Here is an 18,125-nt window from a genome sequence, read left to right as displayed (position 1 = left end):
AATGTGAACAACTGCTTGAATCTGCCCACTGGAACTCAGAAAGTCATGGAGGCTGAGTGAAGGCTGTTGTGTACGGGGACCCAAGGACCAGCCTGTGGGATTGCTGGCTTGGGTTCGTGAGGTCTCAGCCCTTGGAAAGCCCCTGAGACATCAGGCGAGGGCCCTGTAGCCTCAGAGCTGCCGTGCCCTGAGCTAATGGCGGCAGGGGGACAAAGCCTCTCAGTTCTTGGAAATGTCTCCACGTCCTTTCTTTGAAGTTATTATGAACCCAGATGGAATCTCGGAGCACGGAATGTCCCAGAAGCTCTGGCAGGTGGCCCAGCATCAGATATGCAGAAAGGTGCCTGGTTCTTGGAGGGAGGGGGTAACAGACATCAATGGAGGAGGAACTACACCGGGTTCAGATGGAGAACATACCGCGCTCAGTAAAAAGCCTTTCCTGCCATTGCTTCCCCCATTGTACTGGGCACAGTGACATTTGGATGGGTCCCCAGAAGTTGTCAGTCCAGTGAACCTCCCCAGAGCTTGTAGGTTTTCCGCCCTCTTTTTTACTTTTTTCTTTTTGTTTGTTTTTAAAGTAAAAGAGCCAGTTTGGCTTAGACTTTAAGCCTCCCCTCCAGGCAGCCCCTGCCTGCGGCCAGCATTCTCTGGTTGCTCCTTCAGCTGGGGTTTCCTGTTACACGCTATGCTAGCCCTTGGGCAGCAGCTGGAAGAAACTGGATGGGGCTGGAGGTTGGTGGGTGAGGCAGGCCCTGCGGTCCAGCACGTAGAGTTCAGTGTGATTGTGATCTGCTGCTGGCCTAGTGGTGACCCCCCTGGGGCAGGATCAGGTACTCAGGGAGGAACTGGGTCCCTCAGGGTCAGCCTCTGCAGTTTCTTTCATTTGTAAATTGTAAGCTGAGTGGGATGGATGGAGGACCCCAGTGCCCGTCTTTTAGAAGGGTCTCCTGAGTTAGGAGAGGAGGGATGGGGGCTGTGGGGGGAGCTGGGATGCGCTCTGAATGTTGTGAGCCTGAACCTTCTCATCTTGTTAGGAAGCTGGCCTCCCGGGTGGGAGTGGGGGGTGTTTGAGACCCCGCAGGGGCTGGCTTGCGTGTCATGGGCTGCACTGTGTCCCCTCGACTCACCTGTCCAGGTCCTGACTCCTGGAACCTCAAATGTGACTGTTTAGATGAGGCCTTTAAAGAGGTAGTTAAAAGTAAGTGGGATCACTGGGGTGGCCCTGCTCCCATCTGACTGGTGTCCTTAGAGAAGATCAGGACACAGACACACACGGATGACCACATGAGGACGCAGGAGGAGCCGGCCGTGGAGCGTGCAGAGGAGCCAGCCTTGAGACACTTCCATCCTGGACTCTGGCCTCGAGGACCGCAGGGGCCTGTGGTTCTCGATCACAGCAGTCCTCGGACAAGAACGCAGTACACGTGTGATGGAGTCAAGCCCCACAGTGTCAGGAATTCCCTGGTGGTGCATTGGTTAGGATTTGGTGCTTTCACTGCCAAGTGTCCGGGTTCAGTCCCTGGTTTGGGAACTGAAATCCCACAAGTGCTGCACAACAAGAACCACAACAAACAACCCGCCCTGTCTGGAAGGATGTTCGGAAAGCCACGGGTCAGGAGTGACTGTGGTTCCTCCCACCTGGGCCATGGAATTTTGTGGCAGCAACACCTGTGGGGATCCAGCCAGGGCTGCCAGCTCTCAGCAGACACCAGAACCTGTAGGGACAGCCTGGTGAGGGATGGGTCACCTTGCCTTGGGGCCCTCCCTGCTCCTGCCTCTCATGACACGTGAACGGGGGTCCACCAGAGGCCATGCTTTCCTGGAGAACAGCTGATAGGTCATCGGGCTTTGGCCCCATGTGCTTTTTCAGAGGCCACTCTGCCGCGGCCAAGCCCTCACCCCACGTGCACGTGGTGGGCCCGGCAGGCCCTTCGCCAGGCCCACAGCTGGTCCTGTTCTTGTCAGTACTCAACTCTGTTGTTGCAGAAATCAGGCCTCCCGAGGCTCTACCTTATATCTTTAGAAACCCATCCATTCAAGGGGTACCTCTTGGCATTAGGGCCGCCAGGGACAAACTTGCCATGGGTGGACTTTGGGGTGTCCTTGGTGGGTGACCAGGTGAGGGCCTGCCTGGGTAGGGGCTTCACCTGGGTGCCTGTCAGGCCAAGAAGCCAGGCTGCAGCCTCTTTCCAGTTCATGTCTGGCTCTCGGTCAGGATTTGGCCTGAGACTTGGAGGTTGGAGCTCACCTTGGATGGGAGCAGGGATGCGAGAAGCTCCTACCTGCCAGGGTGCCCAGGTGACTGTTCAAGCCACTTGGCCTGGAGAGGGGACGCACGCAGCAGAGTCTGGCAAAGCTGGGGACTAAGACGTGTGGAGCCGCCCTCAGGTGCCCGACTGGAGGACGGGGAGAAATCACGCGGCCCTGCGTCCCAACTGTCAGTGCAATGCGGGCAGCACAGGTGTCCTTCGGGGCTGCCAAGTGGGCCTCACTGCACTGGGAAGGCAGGTGGGCCCCTGACACAGGACATGCTTTGGGGGGGCCCCGCCGAGTCTCTGTGCCCGGGTGACCTCACGCAGCATCGGGGCCTCATGTGATCTGCTCTGCCCCCGACCCCACCCCACCAGGCTACTCACACTGGAAGGGCCAAGTGCTGAACTCAGGCGAGCTCCAGGAGCTATATGACGGGCTGAAACTGAACAGCGTGAATCAGTATGACTACGTGCTCACAGGTGAGCCCAGGGGCGTGCACGGGGAACCAGGCCTGCCTCCCGCCCAGGTGGGCTGGTGGGGAGACCCAGAGTACCCCAACCCGGCTGCTCCCTCTCCTGCCACCCATGAGGAGGAGCTCAGTGGGGCCCTCGTGACCGCCACGTCCGGGTAGTGACCTTGGGGGTCCTGGCTGTGCCACCTCTCCACACCGGGGTCCCCATGCCCGTGGCCGGGGACAGGTACAGTGTTGGGAAGGGGTCAGGGATGAAAACACTCCTGTGAGCAACGTGGATGAAAACACTCCTGTGAGCGACATGCTGGCGTCTGGTGTGTAATCCCACGTGGTTGCGTTTATTTATACACGTAGTGAGACGTGAACGTGCTTATCCTGGAAAGTGGAGGGGAGGAAGGAAAATGCTGCTCGTTCACCCATGGCTGCTTCCTCTCCTGTAAAAGTTTGCGTTTCTCCCAGGAAATGGCCCATGTCCCCTGGGTGCCTGCAGTTGGGACGCTTGTCTCGGCTGCAGATCTGGGCTCTGCCCGCCACTCTCCAGGCAGGTAGGTGTGATGGCGCTGTGTCTTCCTCTGCCGTGGTCGGGTGACAAGAGTCTCTGTCCCTCCCTAAGGCTACACACGAGACAAGTCCTTCCTGGCCATGGTGGTGGACATCGTGCAGGAGCTGAAGCAGCAGAACCCCAGGCTCGTGTATGGTAGGTGCTGGGGTCCTCTTCCTTCTGGGTGCCCCCACTCCACGTTCTGCCCCTCCCGGCACTTGGGCTCTGTAGCAGCTGGGCCTCCAGGGATGAGAGCCTGAAAGGTGTCTTCACCGTGAATCTGGTGTCAGTCTGGGGCACATGAGAGAGGCTGTGATCAGCATCAGGTTGGGTGTGGGTGTGTGTGTGTGTGTGTGTGTGAGAGAGAGAGAGAGAGAGAGAGAGAGAGGGAGAGAGAGACCACCCGGTCCCTGAGGGGTTGGGATGACAGACTCCCAGGTGGGGCCCCAACAGAAAATGTAAAATGCCAGGTAAGGAGGAAAATGAGGATGGGGAGCTACGTTTTTCCCGTTTTATTTTTTTAAATATGTATGTATTTTTGGCAGGGCTAGGTCATCATTGCGCCCAGGCTGTCTCTAGTTGCAGTAAATGGGGGCTGCTGTTGGTTTGCGGTGCTCAGGCTTCTGATTGCGGTGGGCCTGTGTTGTCGTGGAGCACGGGCTGTAAGGCACTCGGGCGTCAGTAGCTGAGCCACATGGGCTCCCGGGCTCTGGAGCACAGGCTCTGGAGTTGTGGTGCAGAGGCTTAGTTGCTCCACAGCATGTGGCATCTTCCTGGACCACGGATTGAACCCATGTCTCCTGCACTGGCAGGCAGATTCTTAACCCCTGCACCTCCGGGGAAGTGCACTTTTCCTGTTTTAGCTGTGTGCATGAGACTTAACCAAACAAGCCTGGGGGCTCCTCTAGACAGCCGCAGGTTTGCTCATAAGGGGAACTTTGTGTCCACAGTGTGCGACCCCGTGATGGGAGACCAGCGCAACGGAGAAGGCGCCATGGTTAGTGCTTCCCTTCCTGTTCAGGGGAGGTCAGCGGGGCTGGGCACTAGTGCCCTCTAAGGGTCTACCTGGGCGAGATGCTGCTCGCAGACCTGAAGGCTTCCCTGTCAGGAAGGAGCAGCGGGGCTGGCAGAGGGGCTTCTGTGGAGGCCCGAGGGCAGGGGTCAGAGAGCAGGGGCCTTTGTTGTAACTCAAGCAGCTGCAGATAATTTGCAAAAGGATGAACGTGGCTGTTTTCTAATCAGTGAACACTTGAGCTTAAATTTGCTCTAGTTTTCATGTGTCACAAAATGTTGTTGTTCAGTCGCTAAGTTGTGTCCAACTCTGCGACCCCATGGACTGCAGCACGCCAGGCTTCCCTGACCGTCACCATCTCCCGGAGTTTGCGCAAACTCATGTCCATTGAGTCAGTAACGCTGTCTAATCATCTCACCCTCCGCTGCCCCTTTCTTTTGCCTTCAGTCACAAAGTACTGGTTTCCTTTTGACTCGCCCCTACCCCCTGCAACCATGTAAAACCATAGAAGTCACTCTTAGCCCACCAGTGACACACCAACTGGCCATGGGCCTGGGGCTCCAGCCCCTGACCAAGGGTAGAGTGGGTGGTGGCATCATGGGGAGGGGGTGGAGAGCTGCTGGTGGGGACCTGACCTGGATCATCAGGATGGAAGGGCTCTCCCAGCCCTGCCTTGGGGTCCCCACAGCACGAGCCCCCCTAGGTCATCCTGCCCCCACCCCCGTGGGTCAGCCTGCTCCATCTTCTCCCCACAGTATGTTCCCGATGACCTCCTCCCCGTTTACAGAGAGAAGGTGGTACCCGTCGCAGACATCATCACCCCCAACCAGTTCGAGGCTGAGTAAGTCACCTGAACCAGCCCGGGGCCATGAGGCCCCTACCTCTTGGGGAGAGTGACAGGGATGAGCCGGAGCGGCCCCCAGTGTGTGGGGCAGGTCCTCCCGTGTCGGGGAGCTGCCGGCCCACCTGAGTACCAGGGCGGATGCCGGTCATCAGCAGCAGTGGTTCGCCTTCTCACCCCGCCTCCCTAAGGTCATGCTGACCCCCAGCCGTGTTCCCGAACAGCAGGAGCCTCTTGGGGACAGGAAGGGACAGAGGTGCCCTGCGGAGCCGAGGGCACACCTGGCTGACAGCAGCCCACGGAATGGAGAGCCCTCAGCAGCTGATGCAGGCTGCCCCCTGGAGCTTTGAAACCCGTGTCAGGACTGTGCCAGCCCCTCTGCCCAGTGTCCAGAGGCCTTCCTTGGATGCCCAGCCCGGCCACCACCTAATGTCTGGGGGAGCCAGGTGCCCAGGGAGTGACAAGTGGGGCCTGTCTAAGCGCTGCAGTGAGTGGGTTCCCATAGCGTCCGGCGCTGTTGGACCATCAGCCACAGCCCCTCGGGCTCCGAGACCACCCCTTAAAGTAGGAATGGGGCTCCTGGATTCTTGGGGACTAGGCTTCCCTGACTTGGACCAGTTGATCCTGAGGGATGGCAGCTCGCCCAGATATCCCTGGTGGTTGGTGGCTCATGCGAATGTGGCAAACCATGGTTACAGCTGTTTGTGTGGACGCTGGCTGCCCTCACGGGCACTATGCTGTGACCATGCCTGGCCGCCCTTCCTCATTGTTAACGTGCAAACATCAACCATAATCTGGGACTTCACCAACCCCTGTGACTTGTGAGTCCCTTTTAAAGCTGACTCAGTAATATGAGCCAAACCCCAGACATGGTATCCACCTGGTCCATGATGGCTGGCAGGTGCCAAGTCAGTTCCCAGTGGGCAGGAGGCGTCACCAGTGCGCCAGAGCCCCGGACTCTTACAGGTGGGCTCCAGGGAAGCGATGGCTCACCTGTGCCTGCCTGTCTTCCAGGTTGCTGACTGGGAGAAAGATCCACAGCCAGGAAGATGCCTTAGAGGTAAGGAGACCTTCCTGAACCTGGCGTGGGACAGATAGCCCTGCTCATGGTGGGGTGGACAGCCACGTGCTCTCAGGCATGGGAGATGGTGCCCTCGTGGCCAGCATCTGGCTTCCCATCAGCCAGCCAGAGACACGTTGTAAATGCTGTTTCAGCCACTTGGTTGGTTATGGGCAGCCTAGTGCCTGCTGGGTCTGGGTGCACCCACTGCTCATCACAGCTGTCCCCGTCGGAGGGTCCAGGGCAGCCATCCCAAAGTGCTGCAGACGGGGTGCCTTAGAACAACAGAAGTTTGCTCTCTGGGTCCCTGAGGCCAGGATGGTGGGCTGGCCGTGTTCTGTCTGTTCTGTAGGAGAACCCCTTCCCGCCTGTCCCCCACCCTCTGGAGGTGACTGGCAGCCCTCGGGGTTCCCAGGCTTGTGGGCATCACCCCAGTCTCTGTGTGTGTCTACAGTGTGTGTCCCATCCGTGTGCACGTGTGAGAGTGCGTGTGGGTGTATGCACACAGTGAGAGTGAAGATTGCTTGCACAGAATGGACTTGTCCCTCGGGTGCTGGCTGGCGTTTCTGGAGTCCACAGTGGGGGAGTCCAGACAGGAAGGGTGGACTGGGCCTCCATGCAGCCCTGGGTGAGATTTCTTCAGAGTTCTTTTCAACCTTCCCTCGGGACTTGCTCAGGGTCCATAGGTCTCCTGCCAGGATTCCGCCTTAGTTGGGGCTTACCACCCCTGGGCTGAGTGCGCAGAGCACCAGGGCCTCCAGGGCCTCACACCTTCCATGTCTGGGCCTCTTCAGAGGCTGTGCTCACTTCACAGCCCAGGAAACATGCTCTGAGGAGCCAGGGCCCTGGGTCAGAGCTGGTGGCGGCCAGTCGTCGTCACACCTGGACCCGTGGGGCTGTGTGTCTGTTTCCCCGATAGGCAGAGGGCTCCCTGGGGCAGGAGAGCGGGGTGGGAGGAGTCCCTTCGCTGCTTTGAGGGTCTTGCTCTGAGTGGCCAGGGGTGTCAGGATGACCCCATCTCTAATGCACTGGCCCACCTTGGGAACTGGAGGGTGTTTCTGGTAGCTGGAGCAGGGGTGCTGTGTTGACGGCATGCCCCCTTGTGGTGCTGTGATACTGTGCGTGCCTTTGTATGTATGTGTGTGTATGTCTAGTGTGTATGTCTAGTGTGTATGTATGTCTAGTGTGTGGGGAGGGTATGCATACATTTCGGGTATGTGCATGTGTTGTGTGTGTGTATAGTGTGTGGATGCATGCAAATGGATGTGCATGGGTGTGCTCTGGGTGCACACATGTGTGAGTGTGGCAGAGGACTCACCTCCCAGCATCTGTGCTCTGCTGGGCCCCCACCCGCGGGATCATCTGTGCTGCTCTGAGGCATTGGCATGGGGAAGACAGGATGTCCATCCCTCATTAGGGCACGACCCTCTGGCTGGCGGCCTCCCCTGCCACAGGCTCTGGGTCGGGAGTGGAGTCACCTCCTCCCACCTGGCACGAGCCCTGCCCGCTCCCCTCCATCTCCTCTGGCTTAGCGGTACTTTGCCGCACAGTGCCCCCCAGCGCGTGTGTTGCTGGGGAGAGAGAGGGTATGTGTCTGTTGAATGAATAAAAGATGAGTTCAAAGCTTCCCAGGATGGACGGGGTGGAATCTATCTTTGCCTGGGGGTTGCTGGGCATGGCTCCTGCTGCCCCAGAGCCCAGGTGAGGGAAGAAGGAGGACCATGGCCTGGCAGGTTGGCTCCCTCCTCCAAAGTTTGGGCACAGGTGGGGTGCAGGGTGGGGGCCAACAGGCGTGCACCCTTGGACTTGAAGCTTGGGGTGGGGGTGGGGAACTGGGACGCGGCTGTAACCTGGCCAAGCTGGGCGGCGGGATGGTGGGGGGCATCGGGCGAGGCCAGGGTGCGGCTCGCACATTCTCAGCCTCTGTCTCTCTCCCATCCAGACTCTGTAAGAGTCTGAAGGGTATGGGCGCGGGGGGCAGCTCCCTGGCAGTGGCTGAGGTGTGGCTAACACGCTCCCTGTGTCCCATAGGTGATGGACATGCTGCACTCCATGGGCCCGGACACGGTGGTCATTACCAGTTCAGACCTGCTGTCCCCGAGGGGCAGTGACTACCTGATGGCGCTGGGGAGCCAGAGGACTCGTAGGTCCCCACTCCCCCGGCGCTGTGCTCCCTCCTGCTGTGGGTCCCTTGAGGCTTCCGAGGTTTGGGTTCAGTGGAAGGAAAATCCTGCCAGACTCGGCAGTGGCCAGCTTTCTCCTCCCAAGACCAGATTGGAAACAGAATCAGGAGAGGTTTCGGTGAATTGGGATCCAGTGAGCATGGGGTGCTGACCACTCCCCCAGGGTCATCACGCAGTGCTCCGTGTCCTTTGCTGAGCTGGTAGCTCAGTATCAGATAGTGTCCCCTCTTACAGACTCCAGGGTCACGGGGACCAGCCAGCTGGAGCACCGCTGCTGGGGAACCAGGCGTCTCCCCACCCCCACCCCACTTGACCCCAGAGCTGATCCTGGTGTTGACATCACTGGGAGTTCATTGCGCGCTCTGCCGTGTCAGTATTTTAATCATGCGGCTGCCATAGCATAAAATGACAGAAGGCTGGGGTCACCCCACTGGCCCAGAGAGCAGTCCCACATGCATGGCTTTCTGTCTGTGCAAAAGGACACTTACACTCATAGACGCGCATGCACACACGCCTTCACACACACACCCACCTCAGCCAGTTCACGTGGTCCCTACAACTCTAGATCCCCTGAGGCTCCTGCTGCAGCACATAGCATGTCCTGGCCCCTCACCTTCAGGCTGCGCACTGTCCCCCCACAGGCCACCCTCACTGTGTAGCCTTCTGGGCCTCCATCCCTCACTTTCTCACTTGGGATGGGCGGTCACTGGGGAGCATGGGGATCCAGGCGCCCTGAGCCCCCGACACTGTGCAGGGGAGGGCTGGCCAGTTCCCAGGCCACACTGGGGGCCTCTGCCGGCCAAGGATCTGGGGCCCCAGATGCTGGACTCTTTCCCCCCAGGGGCTCCCGATGGCTCCATGGTGACGCAGCGCATCCGCATGGACATGCACAAGGTGGATGCGGTCTTCGTGGGCACCGGGGACCTCTTCGCTGCCATGCTTTTGGCATGGACACACAAGCACCCCAACAACCTCAAGGTCAGCGGGGCACAAAGGGGACAACACATTAAGATGCTGGAGTTGGCTGGGCCGATTCACGGGGTTCCTGAGCCCAGCGAAATCTCAGGGCTTCGTGGGGACACGGGAGCTGCGGCCTCAGCAACTCAAGGTCTAGAAGCATCCCAGGGAAGGAAATCCAGGGACAGGGCATCCCAGAACACAGTCCTTACGGTCAGACCTGCTGGAGACCCATCTCTTCCTGAATGTCCCCTGTCTGTCCCTCCCCCCACTTGGTGTATGAATGTCTGCAGTGCCCCTGTGTGCTGGCCAGGCGAGCAATTGCAAAACTGGGTTGGTAACCTGGGAAATGGCGTCCTTGCTGTGTGCTGTGTGGTCAGGCAGAGGCGTCACAACTGTGTCCTTTGACCTCCCTCTGCGCTGCCCTCCTTCACTGGGGGGCATGTGTGCACCCTCCCCGGTGGTCAGCATGGCTGGGTGCCCCCCTCGGTACTGTGAAATGCAGGGTGGGACACGGCCCTTCCCGTCACCGGCAAGGCTTGGGTGAACCTGCAGTGTTGGCTGTGACTCCAAGCCAACATTCTTCTGTTTCTCTTCCTCCTTCCTCCCTGGAGGGCAGAGGGTGAGCTCAGACCTGCTTCACGGCCCACTGATGCCCAGACGGAGGCCTCGTGGGGCTGCCCTCTGCCAAGCCTGAGTCCAGCTCAGCCCAGATCCCACTGTTGGGAAAGAAGTCCACTTGCCTCCTCGGCACTGCTGAGCCCTGTCTTTAACTTTGAAAGGCCAGCCTGGGGGCAGGAGCTCTTTCCTGTGTGCATTCTTTATAATAGATTCATTCCCAAAAGGCTTATTAAGCACCTACTACGTGGCAGGCCGTCCTGACAGTTGCCTGTGGTCTGTTTAGCGCACAGTCCTCTCTGCTCGGCTCTCCTGGTGGGGGGGATCATGGAGCCAGTGCCCTGTTGGTGGGCAGTGTCCATTCGGGCAGCATGGGGGTTGGGGGGCAGAGCGCCCCATGTGGGCGGGGCTCAGCGTCCTCCCCTCCCTGCAGGTAGCCTGTGAGAAGACTGTGTCAGCCATGCACCACGTTCTGCAGCGGACCATCAAGTGTGCAAAAGGTAGGCCTGGCAGGCAGGCGGGCGGGCAGAGGTGTGGGGCGGCGTCATGCAGGGCAAGGCTCCCACTGTCTCCCTGGCTGGGGCCTTCAGGGCTGGGGAGGGGCAGCATGGAGGAGCAGCATGTCCATCCCTGCTGAGATGGACACTCAGGGATGAGCGTTGGGGACTCAGCCCAAAGGCAAAGGGAAGGAAGAGAGAAATTCGGAATGACTCCCCCCCCCCCGACCCTGGCCCTGTTGTCAATGCTCTGCCTGTCCTGCAGCCAAGTCTGGGGAAGGCGTGAAACCCAGCCCCGCCCAGCTGGAGCTGAGGATGGTGCAGAGCAAGAAGGACATCGAGAGCCCCGAGATCGTCGTGCAGGCCACGGTGCTGTGAGAGCCTCGCGAACCCGCCTCCGTCACTCCCAGTGTTAGGTGTCTCCGTTTCCGACCTTGTGAAAAATGTAACGTCTGCCTTAGAGGTGTGACTGAAACTTGGTATTTTTTTTCTTTCGTGAGTGTCCAGCATCCACTGGTCTTAATTGTGAAAATGTGCCAGTCGTGCTTTTTAAAAATAACAAAGTGATCACAGAGATGTGTAATTTGGGACCCCCAGCTCCCCTCCCCCACGGTTCCTGGAAAACCAGCTCCGTGTTCAGGTCTCCGGGCCCCGGGCTGGCTTGGGGCACATGGCATGGTCCCCTTCCTGAGCGCGGGGCCCAGGGAGACCACGGTGTCCGCCTCTCGCAGCGAGTCAGGGGTTAGTGTTCATGTCCAGAAAAATGATGTACCTGTCTTTATCCCTGCTCTCAGCTCGCCTTCTGTGTTCCCCGTTCAGAATGTTTTGCCTCCTGCCCTGCTGCAGGGCAGCCCCTGTGGGTTTCAGGGTCTCTGCTTCTGTTCTTGGTAAGAATGAGTTCCTGAAGCTCAGACGCACAAACGCTGCACAGTCACTTTGGCGGGGACCTTCCCAAGACCCCGGAAGTCTGCACGTCTCTCGTGTTTCAGGCAGGGGGACTGCCTTGTAACTCAGCGTCGCTAGGCACCCCCACGGGACAGAGGCTGGAGTGTGGCCGAGGGCGCCTGTGGGCCGAGGGCGCCTGTGGGTCTTCAGGCTCCTTATGGTTGAGCCAGTCGGTCGCATGCTGTGCATTTGCCACCCACTGCTGGTGACAGGTGTGTCCAGAAGGCAGAGGTGGGCTCCTGCCCGGCCCCCCGCTGGTGTGTGCAACCCCAACCCCCAGTCATCTTGTCCCCGTGCCCGCTGCTTCTCTGTGTCCCTTGCCCGCCAGGTGCCGGGAAGCAAGGTGCAGCGCCGCCCCCCCAACTGTGGGTGGGGCGCCGGTCCTGACACCAGTCCAGTCGTCCGCTGCTCGGGTGACCTCCCCGGCTCCGCTCTGCCCAGAATTTTGAGGACCCTCCCCCAGCATGGATGCAGGTGGGGTGTCCCCATGCTCAGAGCCCACCCCCGACTCTGGAGCCTGTGGGGTTTGCACCTCTCAGAAACCCACAACCTGGAGGGAAGCAGGGAGACTACAGGATATTCGGGCCCAGATGGGCATCCCTGGGGAAGCAGGCTCTCCTAGGGCAGCCCCGGCCCCACAGGCAGGCCCCCTCCTGAGGCCGGGCCTGTGTCTCCAGGATGCTCACTGCCTCAGGGCCGCCTTCTTCCCTGTGTTGAAGATGCCCCCGGATGAAGGCAGGCTGGTCTCCCCAGGACGGTGTGCACCCACTCTCGTCTTTCTCCCCCACTCCGCTCATGTTCTGAATGTTGTAACTCGGGCATTAGTTCCTCTGTACAGGGTCAGGGTTCTCAGCTCCCTGCAGTGGCCAGCGGGTCAGGGCACGTGTCCCTGTCCTGTTTCCTGGTCCCTGCAGGGCCCGCTGGCCTAGGAGGCGCAGGAAGGCCTGGCGGGGGACAGCCCCCCAGTAGGGCGGCCAGGGACCCACCATAGTCCCACAGGGCTCTGGCCTTCACAGAGCCCTTCGTGGAAAAGATAGTCACTGCCAACTAGAGCTGGGAGATGGCCACACCGCCAGCCCATGGGAAATCTTTTTTTTTTTCCTGTTTCCTGTTTTTAAAAAAAAAAACCAAACCTTAGGGAGAGCAAGTGTAAGATGACTTACACTTTTAAGCAAGAACCTTGATTATCTCAACAAGATGGTGAAAACCCGCCCTGAAAACATGGTGTTGGGGTTAGCAGCTTGTTTTGTGTCCACTGTGAAGTTAAAGAAAAATGCACTTGGCAAACAGTGTGCTTTCTTAGTCCTGGCCCCCACTGTGGATTTAACTCTTAATTCTCAGAATCATACACAGAACAATCAGAGCTGCTCCACCGGTAAAACCGTGAGCTCTTCCGTCTCCTTGACCTATGAAGCCACAGCTGTGAGGAGAGGCCAGGGCCCAAGCCCCGTGCGCTCGGAGAAGGAAACTGGGGCTCCTGGGAGTGTCTGGGGTGCTTGGGACCCACAGAGAGACCCTTAGCTTCTGTGAGAACCACCTCCCCACCCAAGCAAAGCGCGCTCTTTGTCTGTTGTGATGTTGCTGAACCTGTGTATCTCAGGCGCCTTCCCCTGGGGATCTAGTCCATCTGTCGTGACAACAGCAGAGGCCCTGGCTGTCTCTTCAGAATTTCCCATCCAGAACTTACCCGAGCCTGGTAGCAGTGGGTTCTGATACAGTTGGGGTCCAAGTTAGAATTACCCTTTTTATTTTTTTTTACTTTCTATAGTTGAGTAACATAGAAAATAGTAATTTAAGATGAGAGCTATATTGGCCCTGAATTGCTTGCTTATTCCCTGGGTGTAGATTTCAGACCTTCTTTCTCCTGGAGACCTTAGAGACAGATTACAAAACATGGTCCTTCTTCTTCAACCAGCCTTGAATCAGTGCCAAGTCCTGCAGAGGTAGCCAGGCTAGTCTGCGCTGTTTTTGTGAGCAGTGTCAGCAATGGTAGAAAACGATGCTCTGTTATCCTTAAATTTGTCAGACCCAGTCTTTAGAGTGTGTTTAATTTCACAGTGGCTGAGCCTGTCTTGGGGCTTCTGACCTTCTCATTGCTCAGACCTCCTGTTCACTCCTCAGTTGAGAATTGAACTCACTCCTCAGTTCTCACCGTAAAGGAGAGGACACTGTTCTGTCTGGAGGTCCCTGGACCGCGCTGAGCAACCACCCTCTCAGGACCACCTGCCTGGGGCGGTGGGGGCCCCCGTCTGTGAATCACTGTGCCTGTGACCACAGAACTGGGCTGTGCTCCAAGCCAGAATAGCCCGCCCTGGCTGCCCGCCTGGTCTCAGGTCTCCCTCTGGGGAGGGGAGGGGTCTGCTCAGGACCCCTCAGCACCTGCCTGGGCCAGAAGGAGGGGAGTGTGTTGAGGAGCAGAGAGGTATGTGCCCACAGGGCCGCTGCCATGCGGTCCTGGCTTTCTGAGTCTGGGTGGCAGCCACTTGGCTCCCAGACTCAGTTCTGAGATCCCAGGCCCACCCATTTCGGATCCAGACCACCTCCCACTGCCCAGCTGCTGGGGGCTTCACTTCTCATCACCCCGAGTAGCCTCCCTGGAGAGCTGACTCCCGTGTCTACTGAGGGAGGTGGCAGGTGGATGTGCCAGGGGGCACCCAGAGGAACCTTTGGCCCTCGGGAAAGCGGGCCTTCTCCCTCTGGGAGCCTGTGTCTATGGCTCGAGGCCAGGAAGCCTTGAACTTAGGCCTGCTTGGTCAGGATGCTTGTGTTCTCCCCAGAAGACCCCGTCCCCTCCTGCAATGTTCTCCAGGTCTGCCCGTGAGAGCCGGTCAGGCTGGTCCCCACCAAGCAGGGATCGAGCGCCTGCACACGTGTGGCCTTGCAGCCTTGTGCAGAGCTGGCATGCCTGGATCTGTGTCTGCTTCTGCAGCTGTGAGCGTCCTGAGCAGGAGCCCGCTTTTGTAGACAGCTCTGTTGTTTTCGGAGGGCTTCCCAGGTGGCACTAGTGGTAAAAAGCCCGCCTGCCGGTGCAGGAGACGTAAGAGACGCAGGTTCGATCCCTGGGTTGAGAAGATCCCCTGGAGAAGGGCTTCGCAACCCACTCCAGTGTTCTTGCCTGGAGAATCCCATGGAGAGAGGAGCCTGGTGGGTTACAGTCCGTGGGGTCACACAGAGTCATTACTAACGCGACTTAACACAGTGGTTTGAGACCTGCCTTGCTTCCGGTCTCTGCCAGCAGGGGGCAGTGAGGGCACAGGTCCTCTCCCCGCTCCCCTTGGTGCCACCCAGCAGCCACCCTTCTAGGGGTGTTTCTTCAGGGGCTTTCCTGTCTGGCGATCATAACCGGAATTGGGGTTTGTAGTCTGTTCACTGCGTGGGGAAAGGGGCCCTGAGTGTATCTGCCACATGGCCCAGGGTCTCAGTTCCTAAAACCGTGAGCTGTCCTTTGCTCCCGTCTTCCCCTGGACTCCTTGGTGCAAGACGTCTTGTTCTTAATGTGCAGAGACACCGATCAAGAAACATTGTCTTACAAGCTACATTCCTGCCTTTCACTCGAGGTCTTTGCTCCCAACAGCGTGTGTTCGTTTGGTCATTTGGCAAGTCATTTTAGGTCTGGCTTAGAGAATATTTTAAAATTTTATATGAGTGGAAACTTCTTTTAAGAATTTTCTTTTTAACTCCTGGCAGAGTAAACAGGTGTTTTTAAAGCTCTCCACTGTCAGAGCCAAGCAGAGCCCTGTGCTCAGGGAGGGGCCCCAAGATCCAGGGTTGCAGGGAAGGATGCTCCCGGCCCCTCAGCAGCCCAATTTTCTGCAGCAGGAAACACTCTTGGGAGGACATGCCATGAGCCACTCAGCCTGCCCGGGGGCAGCGCTGTCCTGCGAGAGCTCCCTCCGCCCGGCAGGATCAGGCAGACAGAGGGGGCACACCACCCTAGGGCCCTTTGCTCGGGAGCCCCCAGACAGGGGTCTTGGTCCTCGTGCACCCAAGGATACAGAGCTGGGTCAGCGGGGTCTGGACCACTGTTGCTTTCTCGCCCAGCCCCCAGCTTCTGGCACGAGGAAGGTGAGTGTGGGTCATGACCAGGATGGAGGAGGGACAGACGAAGGGAATGGATGAGCCTGGCAGCAGCGCCACCAGTGTGCCCCCAAAGAGTGAAGAGGGGATAGAGGCAATTTGTGCATTTCCGCAAAATACCTGGGACCATTGTCTTGGTGATGGGAGGCGTCAATGTTGATGCTGGGGAGGTAGAAGTGAATTCTTACTTCGCTCCACGCAGCCCCTGAAGGATAAGGGTGTGTAGGTGGCGTGTTGAATGTCTTTGGCTTCAAAGCTGCGTACTTCTAGAATTTCACTCGGGGTTTCCTGCAACAGTTACAAACCTGGACCCGCAGGAGGACTGAGGCTCTGACTCAGGCCAGTTGGTGCCGACGCTGTCCTTCCAGAATCTGGGAGAAATGATACAGCCTCGGGACCAGAGGGGCTCCCTGCGGTTCCAGCGATGGTTTCACTAGCCCTGTGCTCTATGTGCCAGCCCCACCTACTGTGCGCCTGTGGATGTGTTTTAAACATAAACCCCTTGCAGCGCTGTCGAGGCTGTGTCTGTCTGTTCTGGTCTTACTGACTTATGATTATCACAAATAAATATTTTCATGGTGATGCTGTTGAAGTGTGGTTTCTTTTTCCCAGAGGAGCTTCGTTCCCATGTGGCCAGATGTCCTATCCATCTAACCCTGTCTGTTTTCTGCCCAGGAAGTGGGGGCGGGGCTTGTTTGGATGCTCCAGGCAGTGGGCTCCAGGCCCCTGGGCTTCCCCTGGGATTGGGCTGGGGATCAGAGAGTGCAGGTCCCTTTCCCCACCCCTCCTGCCCGATTCTGAGGAGCAGCTTTGGTCACTGACCAAGCCTCACGCTCCTTCCGGCTTCCTTCACGTCTTGCTGGTGACAGCACTGGTCTTGTGAGCAGCCGGTACCTGCTCTCCCTGCCATCTACTGACACCTTTGTAAATAAGTCCAAGTGTCATTTCCAGGCAACACCAGGCTCCATCGGACGGGCAGGGAGAAGACGGGCAAGGATGCAGGGTCCTGTCTGAAGCACCTCTGACTCCACTTCTCAAATCACCTTCTGCCAGCCCAGTGCAGCCCTCAAGGCTGGGACACCGATCCTGTGGCTGCTGTAACACATTCCCACCAATTGAGGGGCTTACAGCAACGCAGATTTATCCTTTCACAGTCTGGAGTTCAGATGTCTGGGTGGGCGGCTCTGGTTCCTTCTTGGGGATCCAGAGAGAATCTGTAACCTGCCTTTTCCATCTTTCTAGAGGCACCTGTGCCCCTTGGCTCATGGCTCCTCCTCCACCTTCAGAGCCAGCAGCATAACCTCTTCAGTCTCCCTCACACCCACCCGCCTGTCTCCCTCTCATGGAGACCCTGTGATGATGCTGGACCCCCTGGCTACTCCAAGACCAACTCCTCATTTTAAGACACATCTGCAAAGTCCCTTTTGCTGTGTAGGGTACATCCGTCGGATTCAGGCACTAGAACGTGCATTGCAGGGAGCTTTCCCAGGGCTTCTGGGATCACAGCCACATAGTCTCATCCTGTCTGAAATTCTGCCTAAATTACAGCATTGAATAAATTCCCCATTGAGGTGCAGGCTCAGGCTGGCCCCTGCAGCAGTGTCTTAGCAATCACAAGGCTGGCCCTGGCCCCTTCCGTCGTTGCTCCGCTTTCCCCGGGGTGTGGCCCTTGTGTGTGACCTTGGAGTGGAGGGAGAAGAGACAAGGCACTTTCCCCTCCCTCCATCCATCCGTCTCCCTGCTTCCTTACTAAAGTTTCATGGAGATCAATTTACATTTCAAAGTTTGCCCACTTTGAGTGTAGAATTCAGGGTCTTGTTATTGAGGTAGCAACCTTGAAAAGTATGTTTAAGTTTAGCTTTGACAGATGTCTCCCCCAGATCAATGGTGTCCTCCAAAAAGGTCCTCCAGAACCTCAGAGTGTGACATTTGGAAACACGGTCTTTGCAGATGTACTAGTTAAGGTGAGGTCACACTGCAGCAGGGTGGGGCTCAATCTGGTACCTGGTGTCCTCACGAGATGCTGAGGGAAGCAGACACGTGTGGAGACAGACGAGTAATGCAAACACCTGGGGTCTGGCAGCCCTGGAAACCAAGACTGTGGATTGCATGGGAAGTCGATTGTTGTTGGATAGCATGGAAAGTTGATTGTTGTTAAGTCGCTCAGTCATGTCTGACTCTTTGCAACCCCATGGACTGTAGCCCACCAGGCTCCTCTGTCCATGGGATTCTGCAGGCAAGAATACTGGAGTGGCAAGAATACTGGAGTGGGTTGTTGTTTCCTTTGCCAGGGCATCTTCCTGACCCAGGAACTGAATCTGCATCTCCCACGTATCCTGCATTGGCAGGCAGGTTCTTTACCACTGGGCCACCTGGGAAGCCCGGTGCGTTGAAAGTAGGGTCCTCATAGGGGAGGAGAGGGCCCCGAAGCCTGAGATAGGGATGCTTGAAGGATGCACCTGAGGATCTTGAACCCAACCCCTAATTCTTCTGGATGCCCCATGCTGTAGCAGACCACCACCCTTGCCTTTGCTGAAACTCAGCTCCCTCATCTGGAGACCAAGCAACAGTCACACCCCTGAGACATACTGATGCTTGTTCCTTTCAGATGGGCCTCCCCTGCCTCCTTTGCTCCAGGCCTGTCACCAGGCAGGTTTCAGCCAAGTGGA

General features: G+C 57.8%; 1 protein-coding gene across 3 annotated transcripts in view; it reads left to right on the top strand.

Annotated features, from left to right (window-relative positions):
- Window positions 1-16,038, top strand: part of PDXK (pyridoxal kinase) — a 30,962-nt gene extending 14,924 nt beyond the window's left edge. For all 3 annotated transcript variants that reach the window (XM_061167489.1, XM_061167487.1, XM_061167488.1), the window contains 9 exons: window positions 2,628-2,732; window positions 3,339-3,422; window positions 4,217-4,263; window positions 5,034-5,119; window positions 6,134-6,179; window positions 8,211-8,322; window positions 9,204-9,340; window positions 10,371-10,437; window positions 10,700-16,038. In XM_061167489.1, the coding sequence (XP_061023472.1) occupies window positions 2,628-2,732; window positions 3,339-3,422; window positions 4,217-4,263; window positions 5,034-5,119; window positions 6,134-6,179; window positions 8,211-8,322; window positions 9,204-9,340; window positions 10,371-10,437; window positions 10,700-10,812 (797 nt within the window). In that variant the 3' untranslated portion in view covers window positions 10,813-16,038. The remainder of the gene's footprint in view (window positions 1-2,627; window positions 2,733-3,338; window positions 3,423-4,216; window positions 4,264-5,033; window positions 5,120-6,133; window positions 6,180-8,210; window positions 8,323-9,203; window positions 9,341-10,370; window positions 10,438-10,699) is intronic.
- The last annotated feature ends 2,087 nt before the right edge of the window (window positions 16,039-18,125 follow it).

This window comes from Dama dama, chromosome 19, assembly GCF_033118175.1.
Source record: "Dama dama isolate Ldn47 chromosome 19, ASM3311817v1, whole genome shotgun sequence".
NCBI classification, from domain to species: Eukaryota; Metazoa; Chordata; class Mammalia; order Artiodactyla; family Cervidae; genus Dama; species Dama dama.
The sequence above is the reverse complement of the archived record's forward strand: the minus strand, read 5'-3'. Positions and strand labels throughout refer to the sequence as shown.